Source organism: Ochotona curzoniae, unplaced genomic scaffold (assembly GCF_017591425.1).
Source record: "Ochotona curzoniae isolate NIBS_2020 unplaced genomic scaffold, NIBS_Ocur_1.0 contig_523, whole genome shotgun sequence".
NCBI classification, from domain to species: Eukaryota; Metazoa; Chordata; class Mammalia; order Lagomorpha; family Ochotonidae; genus Ochotona; species Ochotona curzoniae.
Window position 1 is genome coordinate 8,823,581 of NW_024466459.1, and position 19,419 is coordinate 8,842,999.

Sequence of the window (19,419 nt, forward strand, 5' to 3'; positions counted from 1 at the left end):
GACCCTCTCAAGTTTCACTTGGCCCTGGGACCCGACCTCCTCCCGCTCCAGCTTGGGTCACAGGTCCCTGCAGACCACAGAGGAGGCTATGATTGTGTAAGGCAGAGGAATCCCAGCCATGTGGCCCCGCACCCACTCCCACGGCCAGGCCAAGTGGCTCCTCCTCCCCGCTCACCCAACCCTGCAGGGCTGTGGGGAAGGGGAGGTGGGAACCTGATCTGACCCCTGAAAACCGGGGACCTAGCATTAGAGCTTTGGAGATGGCTCCAGAAAGGATGGCGACAGCCCAGACCCCATCCTCAGGCATAAACGTCCTCATCACCAACACTCTGGTGGTCCAGGCAGTACTGCAGCCCCCCAGCGCTTCCCCCTTCCCAGAAGGAGGGGGGTTTCATACCAAGGCAAATAAATGCACCACAGACTGGGGAAGTTACAAAAGTCTCTGTTTTTTTTTTTACAAGTTTTTAAATTAACATTCCACCCTGGCGAGATGAGATTTTGATTTGGGAATAAAAACCCCATAGGCATGGTCTTCGTGCCCACATCCCCAGCGCAGGTGTGCATGGGACAATGCGGGGAGGGGGCAGTCACGCAGGCTCTGGCTTTCCACGCAAGCCGGCTCTTCAGTCCTGCAAACCCCACATGCACATCCAGCTGGAGGCCGGTGATGGAGCTGCAGAGCCGTGGAGGGACACTGCCAGCAACCAGGAGCCAGGCAGAGGCAGGGAGACCCCTGGACATGTTGCCTGGGGCTGTGGCTGTGCTGTGGGGGAGGTGCGGTTCACTGATCCCTCACCCCTGGTGCTAGGAAAGGCCCCTTCCCCCACTGTTCTCGCATACATTAGTTCTATTTATAGATCCATATATATTATAGTTCTATATTAAAAAGGAACAAAGCTTGCCCGAAGAAAAACTCCTGAAGGACCCAAGTGGCCCAGAAGTTTACTGTCCCCCCCCCCAAAAAAAATCTTTTTATAAAATCTTCCAGTGCGATCTTCAGGAAACCCAGCCCCCCTCCCCTGTGCCCCCCACCCCGGGCACTTCATGTCCCCACAACCCTGGACTGCCCCCGGCTCCAGCCCAGCGCCTGGGCCTCCAGTCTCATCTCTGGCCGTCCATGGCCGCCATGGCTTTCTGCTGGGGGGCCGCCTGAGGGGCGCCAGGGGGCCACGTGGGTTGTGGGCAGTGCAGGCCGTGGAAGGCGGTGGGGGAGGAGGGCGGGATCCAGGGCGCCTGGTGGCTGGGCGGGGAGGAGGCCCAGAAGGGGCTGAAGTTGGCAGGCGGGGAGCAGGCCACGGCGGTATGGCTGTTGCCGTTCTGCAGACCGTCCGAGGCGCGGAGCTTGGAGAACATGGCCAGCGCGTCAGGGAAGTTGGGCGGTGTGGCAGGCGTGTTGCTGGGCGTGCACATCTGTGGGCAGAGAGCACAGGTGTGGGGATGTGGGGAGCCCTTCCCAGAAAGGGGGCTCCCACAGGTCGAATTGGCCTTTAGGGCCAGTCCCCATCCTGACCCAAAAAAACCAAAAACATGAGCCAAATCCAACTGCCTCGCCAGTACCAGGAGCGCTGCAGGGGCCTCAGCATCGGCACTCAAGGGCCTTCTGGAGGAAAAGGGGGGCTCGGTGGGCTTCAAGATTCCCTTGACCTTACCCACGAGAAACTGATGCCAAGGGTACACCTGTGCAGGCGCAAGGCAAGCATGAGGGCTCCCCAGGTTCCATTCCTCTGCCAGGCCGCACTGCACCTGATTCCAGGCTTCCCAGAGCCAGCACCAGGGCTACTGCTTCCCTGCCACCACAGCCACCAGCCCTGGCTCCCAGTTCCTCAGTGTACCCTGTCCCCTTCCCAGGGCTGGCTCCTGACATGGCCCACAGTGGGGGGGGGGGGGGGGAACGGAGCACCCAGCTAGTGGGAAGGCACAGCACCCACGCAAGTCCCCCCCCCACAAACTGCTTGGCCTCAATGCGCTGCCGCCTTTCCCAGGAAGCCACTGGGAGTTATCCTGTAGATCTCCCCTAATTTTAGTAACACCGTCCCCTCCCCCAAACAATTCACCTAGTAGAGCACTGTCACACACTCCAAACACACTCCAGACACTGGGGGGACACCTGGAGGGGGCAGCTCAGCACCCAGGGATCGGACCACTGTCCTCCCAGGGGACAAAGGCCTTGGTGTGGGGCCAGCCCCACCCGGAAGTTTCCCTCCTCCCTTCAGTAGTCCCTGTACACACACCCTCCACACACAGGGCTGACTTCTTGGCAGCAGGAAACAATGAATGGGGGTGGGGGGCGGGGGCCAATTGCATCACAGCATCGTGACCCACTTCCCCAGTTCACCCGGCCGCAGCTACCTAGCTCTGCACCGCAGGCTGCAGGCTGCAGGCTCTGGACAGCTTCCCTCTGCTGTGGGAAGAGCAGGGGCCTTGACCACCTGCACCACCCACCCCATCCCGAGTCCAGCCCTGGGGGAACTCAGCCACCTGGGGGGACACCCACTCACTCACCATGCCCCGGGACCCTTCTGGTGTTACTGGCTTAAGGTCGCTAGTGTCCTTGCCTAACTTTCTCCTTTTATTTTGTTTAAAGAAACCCCGGCCCTTGGAGGTGGCTTCATTTGGTTGCCATGGTGCAAACCCACTGCCTCCCAGGGGAGGACTGGGCCCCTCAGCCTGGCCAGGAAGGTGCACTGGGACGGGAGGGGACAGCAGTCCCTCTTCCTTCACGGCCCCGCAGCAGGCCTGGGCCGCCAGGCAGGAAGGAGCCGGAGGTCTCGAGTCCTACAGCCAGGTTCAGGGGCAGGGGTCTCTGATGACCCCCTCCTGGTCTTCCAAAGTGATACCAGCTCTGCAGCCCCCACAGCACCTTCCACTTCAGCTCCCCTCACACCCAGCCCCGGCCAAAACAAGGGGAAAGCTGCGGGTGCCGAGTGCACCCAGCACCCCCACCCTGCCGGCTCAGCTTCATGACTGTGAAAGCGGGGCAGCCAGGCGCCATGTGTCACCTCTGCTCCGGAGGAGACCTGACCAAGGGCAGAGAGCGCAGGAAAAGCCAAGATAGCACCCCAGAGCCACAGGGGCAACCCCGGGGGGCTGATGGAAGAGACAGGGGTGGGGTGGGAAGGGGGGCCACCCCCACGCCCCTGAGGCTCAGCAGGGCAGCGGGGCACCTTCGCGTGTCGGGCCTAACTCCAGCTCTGGCCAGGGTGAACCTATCCCTTTCCCGTTCCCTGCAGCCCCAGCGTCGTGGACAGGCGGCGACCCCACCACCGCCACCCCCCACAGACACACAATCACCCCAAGTCCCGCCCCAGGCTGGGCCCTTCTGGGGGAGGGCGGCGTCTCCCAGCTCAGGGGTCCTCATCCGAGTGCCCTTCCCCCTTCCCCCGGGCCTCGTCTCCTCTTCCTACTGCCCCCCAACTTCAGCGCCCCCCGTCGCCCAGGGGCCAGCGTTGGTGCCCCCGGGGTCTTGAGGCTGAGACCCAGCAGCCGCGAGAGGGGCAGGCGGGGGCGGCTCGCAAACTTGGGGCGAGCCCGGCGCCGGCCCCCGGGAGCCGCTCTTTCCTGGAAGACATTTTGGCTCTTTGTTTACATTCGCGGCGCGACGCTTCCCGGCAACATGGCTGTCACCGCCCGCGGCTGACAGCGCCCCCCGGCCCGCGCCCCCCGCCGGCTCCGGCACTGCCCCCCGCTGCCCCTGCCCCACCTCCCGGGGTGGGACGGGAGGCTGCCCCGGGGTCGCCCCCCGGCCCGCCCCGCCAGGGACCCCCGGCTCCGCGCCGACCCTTACCATCTGATGGTGGTGGTGACTGTTGGGAATGTTGGTTTCTTGGAAAAACGTGCTCAGGGCGGTCTGCGGACAAGCACGGCGGCGGTCAGCGCGCCCCGGGGCCGGGGAGGAAGCCGGCCGCCTGGGCCAACCCCCGCCCCGGCTCCTCCGCGCCCCCCGGGCCGCCCTCAGCCCTCTCCCCGGGGCGAAGGGCGACCCCCCATGCCCACCGGGGCGCCCCCCGTGCGCCCCTCACGCACCTCGAACTGCCAGTGGGCCGCCTGCAGCAGCTGCTTCGCCTGGTCGGCCGCGCAACCCGCGGCCAGCACGAACTGGTTGATCATGACCTGGTGCCGCAGCTCTTCCATGTTCACCGACATGGCGCCCCGCGAGGCCCGGCCACCCCGGCCGGCCGCCCCTGACTGGGCTCGCGCTCGCCGCCGGCCGAATGTTGTGGTGGGTCCGGCTCGCGCGGCCCCGCCGACACCACAAACAACAGCGCGGGGCGGGGCCGGGCGGCCCCAACGTTCGGGCCGCGAGCCGCCGCCGCTGATTGGCCGGCGCGCCGCTCCGCCGGCGCCGGGCTCCGGACGGACGTTCCAGGCGAGCCCCGCGGCCGGCCCGGGACGCACTGTTTCCCTTTTTTCGCCCGGCCGCGCCCATTGGCGGAACCGGAGCGCCGTGGGGGCGGCCGAGGATTGGACGGTCGCTGTGTTTTGGCTCCTGACGGCTCGTGATTGGCCTTGGTTTGGGTTTGGGGGCGGAGCCCCGCGCGCTGATTGGCCCTCCGTGGGCCCGTTTGAACTCAACTTGAACAGCGGCCGCGCGTGCTGATAGGCCGGGAGGCCCCTCAGTTTGCCGTGTGTGTGGGGAGGGCGGGCGCCTCGCGGCCAAGTTCATTCATTACTTCATTGACACGGAACACGCTGAGCTGGAAAAGCGAGACGGAGTGGGTTTGACTCATTTCCTCTCGAAGATGTGGTCATCTCGAAACACGGAGTGAGCAAAATAGAAAACAGGTTTGCAGCTGCTCCAGCCAAAACCGGGTGCATTTTTTTTTCTAATTTTTATTTTTAGGATTTGATTTTCTTTTTAAATAACTTTCAAGCAGCCCTACTTAATTTTTGGAAACCTTTTAACTGAAATAGAATGTGCGTGCAGAAAGTGTCACAGGGACAGCCCGCAAGCTTCGGTCCATGAACCCCCAAGGACTGCCCCCACCATGTTTACCATGAAAAAAGAATAATAAACAACACTGGGTGTTGTCACACGGGCCTGGCTGCCAAGCCCAGCCTTTTTTTTTTTTTTTTAGGTTCATTTTATTTTTGTTGGAAAGCCAGATATAGAGAGGAGGAGAGACAAAGAGGAAGATCTGTTCGCTGATTCACTCCCCAAGGGGCTGCAACGGCTAGAGCTGAGCCTGTCTGGCACCAGGAGCCTCTTCCAGGTCTCCCATGCTTTGGGCCATCCTGCACTGCTTTCCCAGGCCACAAGCAGGGAGCTGGATGGGAAGCGGGGTGCCAGAGTTAGAAACAGTGCCCATATGGGGTTCTGGCACATGCAAGGGGAGGACCTTAGCTACTAGGCTGCCAAGCCGGGCCCCAAGCCCAGCATCTTAAAACCCATTTGTTATAGGGCTGGTGGGATGATCGAGTGGCTAAATCCTTGCCTTGCAACAGCCCAGGATTCCATAAGGGTGCTGGTTCCTGTCCCCGCTGCTCCAGTTCCCTTCCAGCTCCCTGCTTTGGCCTGGGGCGGAGGCAGTGGAGGATAACCCAAAGTCTTGAGAACTTGCACTGGTGTGGGAGACCCAGAAGAGGTGCCTGGCTCCTGGCTTCGGATCAGATTGGCTCAACTCCTGTCTTTGTGGCCACTTAGGGAGTGAATCAATGGACAGAGGATCTTTCTGTCGCTCCTTCTCTCTGTAAATCTGCCTTTCCAACAAAAATCAATAAACCTTTAAAAAAAAGAAAGAAAAGAAAAGTTTGTTCTGCAGCCGTGTTGGCACTACCCTTGACATCAGCATCGCACGCAGTGGGGTTGGGGGTTTGAATCCTGGCTGCTCTCCTTTTGATCCAGTTTCCTGATAAATACGCCTGAGAAAGCCATGGAAAAAACCATTTTTGCCCCATCATCATGCTGGATTCTATGCATGGTACATGCTTGCAATGAAAGGAGCGTGACTGGATTTGAACTGTAATACTGCAGTAAGGTGGAGTAATCCAACACGGGGGGAAGGTACAGGGAGGGGTTGAGGGAACCTCAGAGCCTATGGAACGGTATCATTAAATTAAATGTAATAATAATATTTATTAAGCATTTACAGTGTAGTAGGCACAATAGAACCTACAGAAAACATTGTTCCTGCTCTTACGGAGCTTACATTCTAAACGAGAAGGAAAAATACACCTCTTAAAATGGCATTGCTGTGTGGTGTTTTCTGCAGATCTTAGGAAATGTCTGACAGGGTGAGCTTTGGGCATAATTTAGCCTCGTCATTATAAAGGCAGACAGTGATAGACCGTCGGGATAGGCAGTGTCTGCAGAGATAAACCAACCGAGGAAGGATTGGCGGCAGTCAAGAGGATGCGGGAGGAGTGTGGGACACGAGCAAAGGAAGCATAGGCTGTGACCCCGAGGGGAGCCAGAGAGAGCGTGCGGCCTTTTCCTTGTCCATGGCCACTCAGTAGGAAGGGTCAGGGACAAGACAGACCGCTTCAAAAGGAGGGCAATCTTGTACACCTGACACATTGAAAGACTAAAGGATCAAAATCAAAGTCAAGCTTTCAAAGTTAATAAGAAATTCTTTAAAACCAAGTCACTTGGAAGCACAAAACTTACAGTCAACTTACCAGTGTCACGATGGGCCGAGAACACTTGTGGCTTCCTAAGCTGGAAAATGTCCTATACCAAAGTCTTAAATGGAACACATACACTTTTCTAACTAACCTACCATCCCCCAGAAACTTTTTCCCCTTTTTGTTTTTTGGTGGGAGAAGAGAGGGGAATGCCCAGGTGCTTGGTCCTCTGCACCCATGTGGGAAACCCCAAGAAGCTCCTGGCGCCTGGCTTCAGCCAGGCCAGCTCTGGCTGTCACGACCATTTAGAGAGTGAACCAAAAAGAGAGAGCTCTGTCTTCCCTTACTCCTGTCCTGTCATTGTTTCAGATAAATCTTGACTAAAAAATGAAGTCAAACCTGTTTGTGTGTGTGTGCTGAGCTCCCACTTTCAGGACAGCAGGATGTAAAATGAGCCGGGGGTTTGTGCAGAGTGGGACGGGGCAAGGAGCGGTTAGGGAGGCAGCAGTTCTCGCTCTGTGTCCCTGACGGTGTGCCTTATCAATGCTTTGTACCTACAGAGTCACCAAACCGTAGAATTGGCGGACTGTGTATGTGTGTGTCTCTAAAATATTAAATGAATATTATATGTGTACATATAATATATTACATGTAAGTATATTATATCTTCTTTATATGAAATTAATATATAGGTATAGATTATATTTTTCAAATATATGTATTTGAAAAATGTCTTTGCACTGTCTCTATCATTATTCTTGGATGAGGCATTTAATTGCCATTAAGTTGCCTTTTAACTTGTTGAGATTGCGCAGGTTGGATGCTAATACAAGGGCCTGGGAACCCCTCTCTCCATCTGGCCAGTGCCCAGGGAGCAATGAATGACCCAGCAAGGTTTTGGCCTGGAGGGCAACAGGCAGATGTGTTTTAACTGGGGGAGATTCCACGGAAGAGGAGGCTGGCAAGATGCCAGCCGTCCACCATTCTCTCCCCATTGTTGGCAGTGGATGCAACTCTCCATCAGGGAAAGCTTGAAGTCTGTGTAAATAAGGAGATTAGAGGCAGTGTTTATGCACTGATGAAGAACAGCCCCGGGCGGGCGCCACCTCAAGCTCTTCCCGATTAGCTAGTCGTGTTTATGAGGGAGCGGATAAGGCAGCTTTTCACCTGCCAGGAAGGTTTCTCTGAATGAGACTTGCACAGCTTCCCTCCCCTTCCTGCCAACGCTGCACACGGGCACCAGAGCCGTGGTCCACACCCCGGAGGCCTCAGGGCATGGGAGCTCCAGGACACCCAGGCCACCCAACTCTGCAGTCCCTGTCATCTAGTGTTTTCTGTACAGAGCCCCTGGGTTCCTCCTTACACCTGAAGCAACGGAAATGCTGTGTCAATGGTTACTCTACGGACCGCCAGTGAGCGAGCTCCGCACAGGTGAAGACGCAGTTTGGGGCCATGATTGATGGAACCCATGGATATGGAGGGCTCCCAACTCCGCTGCTGCCCGCCTGCAGGCAGGGGGCAGAACACAAGTGAACAATGGGCCACAAGCAGCTCCCAAACAAGCAAGTCCTGGCACCAGGGGGCTCCAGGGAGGAAGGGTCTATCCCAGCACAGACGTTTCTGGCTGTAGGAAAATGTCCACCAGAATCACCTCCATCTTTATTGTGCTTTATCATTACTTTCTATTGTTATTCTTTTAAATCTTCCATTTGCTGGTTCACTCCCCATTGGCTGAAGCCAGGAGCAAAGACACTCATCCGGGTCTCTCATGTGGGAATAGAGTCCTAAGCAATTGGGTCATCCTCTGCTGCCTTCCCAGGTGCATTAGCAAGGACTTGGATCAGAAACAGAGCAAAAGGAACTCAACCAGCCGGCGTTGCAGATGGTGGCTTAACCCACTGAGTTGCAATGCCAGTCCCAAGCCTTGGAATTCAGAAGTTTCAGTTTTGTTTGTTTGTATGTTTTACTTTATTTTTATTGCAAAGTCAGATATACAGAGAGGAGGAGAGACAGAGAGGACGATCTTCTGTCCGTCGATCCACTCCCCAAGGGGCCACAACTGCCAGGGCTGCACCTGGCTGAAGCCAGGAGCCTCTTCTGGGTCTCCCACGCAGGTGCAGGGTTCCAAGGCTTTTGGCTGTCCTCAGTTCCTTTCCCAGGCCACAAGCAGGGAGCTGGATGGGAAGTGGAGCTGCCGGGATTAGAACTGGTGTCCATATGGGATCCCTGCGTGTGCAAGGTGAGAACTTTAGCCACCAGGCTGCAGTACCAGGCCCTGCATTCAGTTCTTAAGGAAGATGAGGGTCTGTAATCACCATGTCCACTGTTCACCCCACAAGCGCACGGACTGTTAGCTATTCACAGCAGCAGACATAGGCGATCAGTGGGGAAGAGGAAGACCAACAGTTCTGCTTGTACTATGCCTTGAGGTGCGGGCAACCCAAGTGGAAGTGCTGGATCCACAGGGCTGGGAAGGCGGGTGTGGCTGGGTCCTGGGAGTGCTGGCAGGAGGAATGAGGTCATGTTTGTAGAGGGCCCTGAGCCCGTTGGGATGAAAGCGGCTGCCTGAGTTCAAGGTGTTATTAACTGAAGGTGTTATTATTTTGAATCTGAGGGCATAATGTGCGGCGAGTGAGACAGCAATGGAGACAGGCCAGGGAATACCAAGTAAAACTCCACCACAGAATCCTCCTTGCATCCGTGGGCGACGGCACAACCCAGCACCCAGCAAAGAGAAACCACTGATGAATGGGAGCCAGCGTTGCCAGGGTGCCCGCCTACAGCAAAGCTATCCTGCCCACAGGTCACTGAGCAGCCCCAAAGGGAGAAGTCGCCCCTCCCTGCGTTCCCACCCTGTGTCCCATCTCCCAGGAGAAGCTGCTGGGGGACATGGCTCTCCTCAGGCCACACAGCGTGACTATTCACACAACTCCCTTAGGGCTCCCGGAGCCACCCTGAAGGTGACAAATGGGCCCCAGCTGTCTCGGGTGAGGCAGGATGGCTGCTGTACACATCCCGTGACCCCATCTCTGCAGCACCTCTCATCCGGGGCCTTTTCTTGTTGTTGTTGTTCTTTCCCATCTCCACTCACACAAGGAGATCGGTAAGAGAAGGAGCAAGAGTGATTCCCAGGGGTTGAAGTTCAGAGAGGGCTAGAGAGCCACTTCCGGCTAGGCAGCCCCCAGCCGACGGGCTGTGGCCCTGGGATAGTTCCAGGGCTCATTCTCTTCCTTTCCTCCCTCCAAATCCTCTTTTCTTATCAAAGATTTACTTTTTTTTTTAAAGGCTTCTTCTTCTTCTTCTTTTTCTTCTTATTCTTCTTCTTCTTCTTATTATTATTATTAGCAAAGGCAGATACACAGAGAGAGAGACAGAGAGAAAGATCTTAAATCTGCTGGTTCACTCCCCAAGTGGCCACAATGGCTGATCTGAACCTATCTGAGGCCAGGAGCTTTTTCCGGGTATCCCATGCGGGTGCAGGGGTCCAAGGCTTTGGGGTGTCCTCTGCTGCTTTCCCAGGCCACAGGCAGGGAGCTGGATAGGAAGTGGGACGTCTGGGAACAGGAACCAGCATACACATGGGATCCCGGTGCTTGCAAGGTGAAGATTTCACCACTAGGCTGTTGTGCTGGGCTAAATCTTCGTCCTGTACTGTGCCAGGATCCCATATAAATCCCAGTTCGTGTCCTGGTTGTTCCATTTCCCCTCAGGCCCCCTACCTGTGGCCTGGAGAAGTAGCAGAGTACCACCTAAAGCCTAGCACCCTGCACCTGCCAGTGGAAGCTCTTGGCGTCTAGCTTCAGGTCAGAACGCAGTTCTGGCTGTTGCAGCTACCTGGGGAGTGAAGCAACAGATGATAGATCTTTCTCTTTGTCTCTCCTTCTCTCTGTAAATCTGCCTTTCCAATCAATAGAAAAAAAATTTTTTTTTAAATTGCTTGACAGGCAGAGTGACAGAGAAAGAGAGGGAGATATCTTCATCCCCTGGTTCACTCTCCAAATGCTTTATAATGGTCAGAGCTGGGCAAAGCCAAAGGCAGACCTGGAACTTTCGGGTCTCCCAACAGTTGGCAGGTAGCCAAGCATTGGGGTCATCCTGCACTGCCTTCCCAGTGCATTAGCGCCGAGCAGGGTGGGAAGTGCATGAGCCAGGGCTCAGTCCTACCGACATCACAGGTGGTGGCTTAATCTGCTGCACCATTTCATTGATCCCTCGGCTGCCAGTTTTCACTGGGAAGTTCTGTTCTTCCTTCTCTCCTGGCTGCCTTGACAGCGTTATTCTTCTCCTAGTCCTTTCCCTCCAAGGGCAAGGAAGTTTAGTGCAGAAGTTTGCTGTTCCAGGCACCCCTTCTTGTCCATGAGAATAACAGCACTGCCTGCTGAGAGCATCCTAGGGACCCAGCTCTGTGCAGTTCTTTGGTGGATACAGCCCCCCTTGGGGCCAGCGTGTGGCTCAGCTAGTCAAACAGCCACTTGCTATGCAGGCGTGTGGTACCTGAGTGCAGTTTAAGTCCCGGCTGCTCTGCTTCCCATCCAGCTTCCTGCTGATGCACCAGGGGAAGCAACAGAAGACAACTTGGGTCCTTGTCACCTGTTGGGAGACACAGTAGAGTTGGCTCCTGTCAGCCCAGCTCACTCAGCCCTGGCTATTGTATCAACAGATGGAAGATTGTGAGCTAACTCAGACTGCAGCTGGGATCGGAGCTCAGGTGGCCTGGGTGCAGTGTGCTTGACACTTAGTCCTCCCTACAAGCTCCAGAAGCTCGACTTTGTCGTTAGAAGCAGCAGGAATATCATGGCCAACTCCCAAGTGATGTGCTCAGGTTGGATGATTCCTGATTTTTCACAAAGTGTCACGTGCCTCGGCAGGGACAAAGGCCACACCACTCCCAGAGCAGTTAATGGTATTTCCGAAAAGCAGCAGGGCGGCCCGGACACTCTGTCCCGTACCCGGTGGCCTGTAATAAAGCAGCCACACCTCCAACTACTAGGTGTGTCGGTGGCTTTTGAGTACTGGCAACCCTTTCTCAGGACACTGGGCCTGCCACGGAAGGGACTCAGAGGAGGCCTTCTTCACTAGGGCTGGGACTGGGGATTGGCTGAGCTGGGCTAGGCTGCAGCACACAGTAACACGAGCTGTATTGGGGCAGGGCGGGCTGGGCCAGGCTGCAGTACCCACCAGCAAATGCCAAGGTGAGGTGGGCCATACCAGACTGAACCACAGCACCCACCAGCACACATGAGACCCTGAGTGGAGAGTGAGCCTGGTACGGCAGCGAGAATTCCTCTGTTGGGCCACCACTCCTGCTGGTGTGTTGAGAACTGGGACCGGGGCAGAACAGGCTGTGCAGGGCTATAACGCCCATTGATCAGCATGTGAACTGATTTAGGGGGAGAGCCAGGCTGGGCCAAGCAACTGTATCCACTGGTGCATGCATGAGTCAGAGCAAGTACAGGCTGGTTGGGCTCTGCCACAGCCATCAGCTAGCAAGTGCTGGCAATGGGGGCAAGTCCTGTCAAACTAAACTGCAGAACCACCTGCAGAGTGCAAGGTTCAGGGCTGGAAGTGGGCTGGATAGTGAGGTCAGTTGGCCTGAGCCAGCCTGAGGCATTCTTTGGTGTGTACAAAAGGCAAAAGGGCTGTGGGAGAGACCAGAACAGTCTGCTGCTCACACTGGCATGCGCAGGAACCAGGAGTAGGGACGGGTCTGGCAAGGGTTATTGAGGGTCGCTCCAACTGGACTGCAGCTCCCACTGGTGTACATGAAGGCTGAGTGTGTGGTGGGCAGGGTTGAGCTGGACCCAGCATCCATTAGTACGTGTAAGAGATGGGGCTGGAGATAGAACTGACCCAGCAACTGCAGCCACCAGTATGTAAGCTGATGTGGGGGATGGATTGAGCTGGTCTGTGCACTGGCTAGCACACACAGGAGCCAGCTCTGGGGACACGGCAGGCGAGGTTTCTTTGGAGACTACCCTTCCCAACGGAACGCTGGACTCAGAACTCCAGCTATAGGGAGAATTGCAGGATCTGTGGTCTGACCGCGCAGTGCCTGTGTCAGAACTGGGCATCCTCAGTTGCTGAAGATGGTGCCCAGATACACATAGGCAGTACAGCAGTCCATCGGGGCCTGCAGAGGACATCTAGCACCATAGCAGAGGATGGAGGGCAGAACAAATTGGACAACTCTCCCAGCCAAGTGACCACAGCAAGTATCTGGGTGGTGAGACTCTAAGGTGGACTGTCAGCCAATGGACTTGGAAGGATTTACCATCCTTGGATCAATGAAATCGACAGCATTTCAGAACTACTGAAACCGCTTGTGCAGAACCCTCAGAGCATGCTCCACATCTGGGATGGTGGGATGGTATTGGGTGGCTGTTCCCCATCCCTGGGTATTGATGTGGTCAGGATGCTGGGTGCGGCTTCTCCCCTTCTCTCCCACTTCCCCCACATGCAGGAAGAAGAAAAAGAAAATTGGAAACAATGGTCTCATCTACTTTGCCCTATTCCTTGATGCTTCCCACCCTAATCAGTGGTCCAGCTGCTCACGTATCCTTCTCAGCTATGTAAACATAATACAAAAATTAAGAACCCTTTAACAAAAAATATTTATTTATTTTTATTGGAAAGGCAGATCAGTTTTAAGGCGATAAGGAGAGATACAGAGAAAGATGTTCCATCTACTGATTCACTCCTTAAATGACCACCACAACCAGAGCTGAGTTGATGCGAAGCCAGAAGCCAGGAGCTTCTTCTGGGTCTCCCACATGGGTGCAGAATTGCAAGGGTTTGGGCTTTCTTTCTTTCTTTCTTTCAAGATTTATTTATTTTTATTGGAAAGTCAGATATACAGAGAAGAGAGACAGTGGGAAAGATCTTCCGTCCAATGATTCACTCCCCAAGTGAGCGCAACGACTGATGCTATGCCGATCCAAAGCCAGGATCCAGGAACTTGTTCCGGGTATCCCACACGGGTGCAGGGTCCCAAAGCTTTAGGCCGTCCTCGACTGCTTTCCCAGGCCACAAGCAGGGAGCTGGATGGGAAGTGGAGCTACCGGGATTAGAACCGGGTCCCATATGGGATCCCGGGCCGTTCAAGGTGAGGACTTTAGCCGCTAGGCCACGCCGGCAGGTCCAAGGGTTTGGGCTTTCCAGGCCACAAGCAGGGAGCTGGATAGGAAGTGGAGCATCCAGGACATGAACCAGCACTCATACAGGATGCTAGCATCTCCAAGATGAGGATTTCACCACTATGCTATTGCTCAGGGCCCATCAGCAGCCTTCTAAAGAGGGTCCGTCTTCCCATGGAGCTTCCACTGTTTGCTTCAACTCAGGACCTGAACCACATTTTCTGTGGGACAGGAATTGTTTACCCAGGTCTGAGCCGCCCAGTTATGTTGGAAGGCAGTCAGCAGCCGGCACGTCAGAAAGCAACCTAAGAGCCCAACCAGCACTTCACGCAAATACAAGGGTGGAAAGTAGAGGCAGCCTTAGAGACAGGCCAACAGTCACACATCGAAATTCTTGCCCAACCCAGAGTTGGCGTTGTGGCATGGTGGATTCAGCCACCACCCATGATGCTGCCATACCATGTGAGCATCCATTTACACCCTGGCTGCTCCATTCCCTAATCCATCTCAGTGCCAGATGGCCCAAGCAGAGGCTGTCTCTGTGGCCTGGCTAGTAATGCCACTGTTTACAAGGCCAGGTGGGCAATGGTGTGCCCCGGCTGCTCCTCTTCTGATGCATGTCCCTGCTCACTTACCTGGGAGAGGAAGCAGAAGAATGCCCAATTGTTTGGGCCCCTGCACCCACATGGGAAGACCTGGCTGAAGCTTCTGGCTCCTGGCATTGACTGGGCCACTTCTCCTCCCATTACAGCCATTTTGCGGAGTGAATCAGCAGGTGGAACATCTGTCTCTCTGCCTTTATTCTTGTCTGCCAAATCAACCTTTCAGATAGATAATAAGTTTAAAAAAAAAAAAACAAACAAACTCTAGGGCCCATAGCAGTAGCCTAGTGGCTAAAGTCCTCATCTTGTAAGCTCCAGGATCCCATATGGGCACCGGTTCTAATCCCAGCAGGCGCTGCTTCCCATCCAGCTCCCTGCTTGTGGCCTGGGAAAGAAGTGAAGGACAGACAGCCCAAGGCTTTAGGACCCTGCACCTGCATGGGAGACCCAGAAGAGGCTCCAGGCTCCTGGCTTTATACAGGCACAGCTCTGGCTGTTGTGACCACTTAGGGAGTGAATCATCAAACAGAAGATCTTCCTCTCCGTCTCTCCTCCTCTCTGTACATCTATGTGCCTTTCCAATAAAAATAAATGAATAAATCCTTAAAAAAAAAAACCTCTATGTTGCGTATTTCAACTATTCAACTCTTCTATGGCACTGAAGCCGTCTCTGACCATTTCATAACACTAAGCAAGGCTGGGTTTCTATAGAGTGTTATTTTCTAAAGCAGGTGGTAGCTGCCGGAGAGCTGTGAGTTTCGAACTCAGCCATACACTCCCCAGAGGGCAGATTTTCTTGAGTCAACAAATTGCATCAAATTGAGAAGGGATGAGACGTAATACTGCGGGATTTCTATGTTGCCTCAACATGGCTCAGCCTGACCCAGTGAATTCGAGAAGTCCCTGGGCCAGTCTGACAGCGAGTGCCGCTGTTCCTGTACAGCAGAAGCGATGCCACCGTCCCCCACCCTGCTGTCTCCCCAGATGGGCCTTGCGCCACTCTGTCTTGCAAATATCCGCTGTTGGCTCCCTTTCTGGCTTCTGAGTTCCCTGTTACAAGGGACCTGTGACTGCTGATTTGGGTCGCAGGCATGGGAGCACGGGAGAGGCAGCTGCTGCTGAGTTCTGGGGAGAAAGGAGGGTGTGTAGTTGGGAGGGGCCCCTCAGGACTTCTGAGATACCAACCTTGGACTGTAAATTCAGTTGTTATGGCAAACCCGGGTGTCCGCAGTGGCCCCAGGCTGAACCTGGACAAATTCAGGAGCCAGGAACTGCACCCAGGTCTCCCAGCTGGGTGATAAGGACCCAAGCACTGGGCCATCTTCTGCTGTTTCTCCAGGTGCATCAACAGGAAGCTGGATGGGAAGCGGAGCAGCTGGGACTTTAACTGCACTCAGGTACCACACGCCTGCATAGCAAGTGTTAACTCACCGAGTCAAAACGCTGGCCCCACGGGTGGCTGTATCCAGTGAGGTAATTCACCAAAGAACTGCACAGAGCTGGGTCCCTAGGATGCTCTCAGCAGGCAGTGCTGTTCTCATCTGGAGGACTGGGGTTGCCTGCAGTAGACGGTCCCCAGAACATTTTCTATCTGACCTTTTACAACACCTGGAGTGAGAGAACTACAGACCTGGGACAGCCACTGACTACTCTCACACAGATGTGGTGCCCCTGTCTTCCCGGTGCGTTATCCTGAAGAATCATGCCTTTCTGATCGCTGCAAAGTTTGAACTGAGATGGAGGAGGACTCAGCAGAAAGGAATGCAACTAGAGGTATGGAGAGGTGGGCATGGGGGTGGTGCAACAGGTTAAGCTGCTTCCTTGGTTCAAATCCTGCCTCTGCTTCCTATCTAGCTCCCAGCTATAAAGTGCCTGGGAAGGCAGCAGAAGATGGTCCCAGGACGTGGGCCCCTGCCATCCAGGGGCACCGTGGATGGAGTTCCTGGCCCCTGACATGGACCTGGTGTAGCCCCCAGCTGTTGCAGTCTTTAGGGAGAGAACCAGTAGGTGGATCATTTCCCTCTCTTTCTGTGTCTTGCTCCAACTGACAAATTGCCTTTCAAATAAATGAAAGCAAATACATATTTTTAAAAAATAATAAGTTTGCAATTGCTGGTGAGATAATGCTTGTGGTTTGATTTCTGGGACACAGGAAGTCAGGGTATAGTGAGGAGAGAGAGAGAGAAAGAAACAAATCCTGCAACTGCAAAGAAAGCTCTGACAGTATTGGCCGATCGGCCCCAGCAGGTCCCCTCTCTCGTGGCCTACGAGGGGCAGCAGGTTCTTATGCACCAGAACCAGTGCCACGCCAGGCCTTCCTCAAGCCCAGCGACATTCACAAACACCAGGCAGTGTTCTGCATAAAGAGGAAGGAAGTATTTACTGAGCCCAGAGCTCGGGGCTGAACACAGCACAGCGCAATGCCAACAGAATGTGCCGTGCCACCCACGGTGTCCCCAGTGGCTTGCCCGTGCCCAACACACCCTGTGGCCCAGGAGCCACCAGGGAGAACTGTGGGAGCGTTCAGGCCCGAGCTGGCCTGGGCTGTGTTCCCAGCCTACCACCAGAGGAATTAAGCAATGGGACAGGAGCGTGTCCAAACCTAGAGGTGCGTGGTCATCAGGCCCTGGATCCGTGGGTGTTCGGATGGGAGGCTGGACTGCCGGCCTGCTGGAGCTCCAGGAAGATGTTGAAAAGCAGCAAGGGGAAGGTTCTCAGAGAATGAATGAGGACCTACGGCCGTTCCCTCCCCTCCTTAGCCCCTCCTGTGTAAAACAGAAGATAACAGAGAGGAAGTGGGAGGGAGAGGGTCATGGCCAAGGTGGGGGTGGGGAACAACAATGGAGAAGGCCCTGGGCACTGCCCTTGGTCGCTAGAGAGCGACACTGCTCCCCTGGTGGCCAGCACGCCTGGCACATGGCCAGGCGCTCCTCTGGGCTGCTCTGACAGACACCTGCGCTGGCAGGGAGAGACTCGCGCTTTGTTCATATTTTTGAGAAGTAGACACACATGTGTACACGCACATACACGCACATGCTTAGATAATCATACATACATCCCTCCAGAGTCTCCACCTGCTGGGGTAGTCCCCAGATGCTGCAGCAACCAGGACAACTTGGGGGCTTTAGATCCAGGCACACCTCAGGCTTCTGCTCCCTGTGCCAATTTCTTCATCTGGAAAATGGGAACAATCAAAGTAATTCTGCTAGCATTGCTTTGAAAGTCACATGACTCAACAGTCCCTTGAGGAGTCGTTATTCACAAGCATTTATGTATTTATTTATTTTAAAGATGTACCTTTATTATTATTTTTTTTTTTTGCAAAGTCAGATATACAGAGAGGAGGAGAGACAGAGAGGAAGATCTTCCATTAATGATTCACTCCCTAAGTGACCGCAACAGTCAGTGCTGCGCCGATCTAAAGTCAGGAGCCTGGAACCTCCTCTGGGTCTCCCATGCAGGTGCAGGTCCCAAGGCCTTGGGCCATCCTCAACTGCTTTCCCAGGCCACAAGCAGAGAGCTGGATGGGAAGTGGAGCTGCCAGGATATGAACCAGTGTGGACATGGGATCCCAGCGCTTTCAAGGTGAGGACTTTAGTCACTAGGCCATGGCGCCCGGCCAAAGCAATTATTTCTTGGGGAGGACATGGTGGTGTAGCAGGGTGAGCCACAGCCTGTGACTCCGACATCCTGGAATACCAGGTGGAGTTCTGGCTGCTCCTTTTCCCGACCAGCTCCCTGCTGCTGTGCCTCAGAGGGCAGGGTAAGATAGCCCAAGAACCTGGACTGCCGCTGCCCATGTGGAAGACAGGATAAATGTTTCAGCCAGGCTCAGCTGGATCCATTTATCATGGATAAATTTGTTATCCATGTAAAATGATTATTTACAACACACAAATAGTTGTTTACTTACTTTATTTTTTAAACACTTATTTATTTTCATTGGAAAGGCAGATTTAGAGAGAGAAGGAGAGACAGAGAGATTTGCTGGTTCAATCCCCAAATGGCCTCAAATGGACAGAGCTGAACCAATCCAAAGCCAGGAACCAGAAAGTTCTTCTAGGTCTCCCACAATGGGATCAGGGTTTCAAGCCTTTGGGCCATCCTCCATTGCTTTCCCAAGCCACAGTTGGGAATTGGATGGGAAGTGGAGCAGCCTGGTCTCGAACTGTCAGCCACATAGGATCCTGGTGCTTGGAGGTGGAAGATTAGCCAGTTGAACCATTACACCAGCCCTAGTAGTTGTCTATTTAGTGAATACATGCTACAAGAAGACATCAGATCCCATCCTGGGAGACCGGAAGGGACATGGGGCCAGAAGCAAGCTGGTAACCTGGCTCTGGGGACTGATTAAGAACCCTGGGTGGTTTCTGTGGTATTAATCTGCCCATCATGGCCAATTGCAAGCTGCCATCAGTGTTAACAACCAACTGGCAAAAGTCCTGACCAATGGTGCCTGGGAGAGCAGGCTCCAGTTCATTTGTCTAGCTAGCAAATGCCACACAGGTGAGAAGCTAACCAGGACAGACAATGTCTGACTCACGGCCACATCTCCCACTTCACATCCAGGGTCAGACTTTTTTTGTTTGTTTTCTTTGTAAAAAAGAAATTATTTTAAAAATTTATCATCGGGGACAGTGTTGTGGCACAGTGGGTTAAAGCTGCTGCTGCCTTTGATGCTGGCACCTCATACAAGCGCCAGTCCAGTCCTGGCTTTTGATGCAGCTCCCCACTAAGAGCTCTCTAGGAAAGCAGTGCAAGATGGCTCTTGGCTTCAGCTGGCCCTGCCCTGCCCCTTGCAGCCATCTGAGGAGTGAGCCAGTAGACGGATGTTGTCTCTCCCCCTCTCCTCTCTGTTTCTCTATCTGCTGAGCTCCTGCTGTGTGCCAGGGACTGTGCTAGGCCTTTGCAGATGAGAAACTAAGTCTCAGAGATTCAGGCACTTTTCTCAGCATACATGGCTCGGGAAGAGTTAGGTTTGAATCTTGTGTTTGATGCCTGGATCTTAAAATGCTCTTGGCGTTTGAAAAGGCTGGGGGCAGTGTGCATGTCAGACCTGAATGAACCACTCACGCAGCAACGCGTGGACAGGTTTCTTGAAATAACAACAGTTGTGTGGGCTG

At 54.6% G+C, this 19,419-nt stretch overlaps 1 protein-coding gene across 1 annotated transcript; it reads right to left on the reverse strand.

Annotated features, from left to right (window-relative positions):
* Window positions 1-426: 426 nt before the first annotated feature.
* Window positions 427-4,310, reverse strand: UBALD2 (UBA like domain containing 2). The gene is made up of 3 exons (XM_040989625.1): window positions 4,024-4,310; window positions 3,785-3,847; window positions 427-1,410 (listed from the first exon to the last, which is right to left on the reverse strand). The coding sequence occupies exons 1-3, from the start codon at window positions 4,141-4,143 to the stop codon at window positions 1,102-1,104; spliced, it is 492 nt and encodes a 163-aa protein (XP_040845559.1). The 5' UTR covers window positions 4,144-4,310; the 3' UTR covers window positions 427-1,101.
* Window positions 4,311-19,419: the final 15,109 nt, after the last annotated feature.

Excerpts from the sequence above, each read along its gene's own strand:
- UBALD2 (XM_040989625.1), bottom strand. The coding sequence starts at position 4,143 with ATGTCGGTGAACATGGAAGAGCTGCGGCACCAGGTCATGATCAACCAG. Across the intron at positions 3,848-4,023 it reads CGGCCCACTGGCAGTTCGAG|ACCGCCCTGAGCACGTTTTT; the intron begins GTGCGTGAGGGG and ends GCTTGTCCGCAG. Across the intron at positions 1,411-3,784 it reads GTCACCACCACCATCAGATG|ATGTGCACGCCCAGCAACAC; the intron begins GTAAGGGTCGGC and ends CTCTGCCCACAG.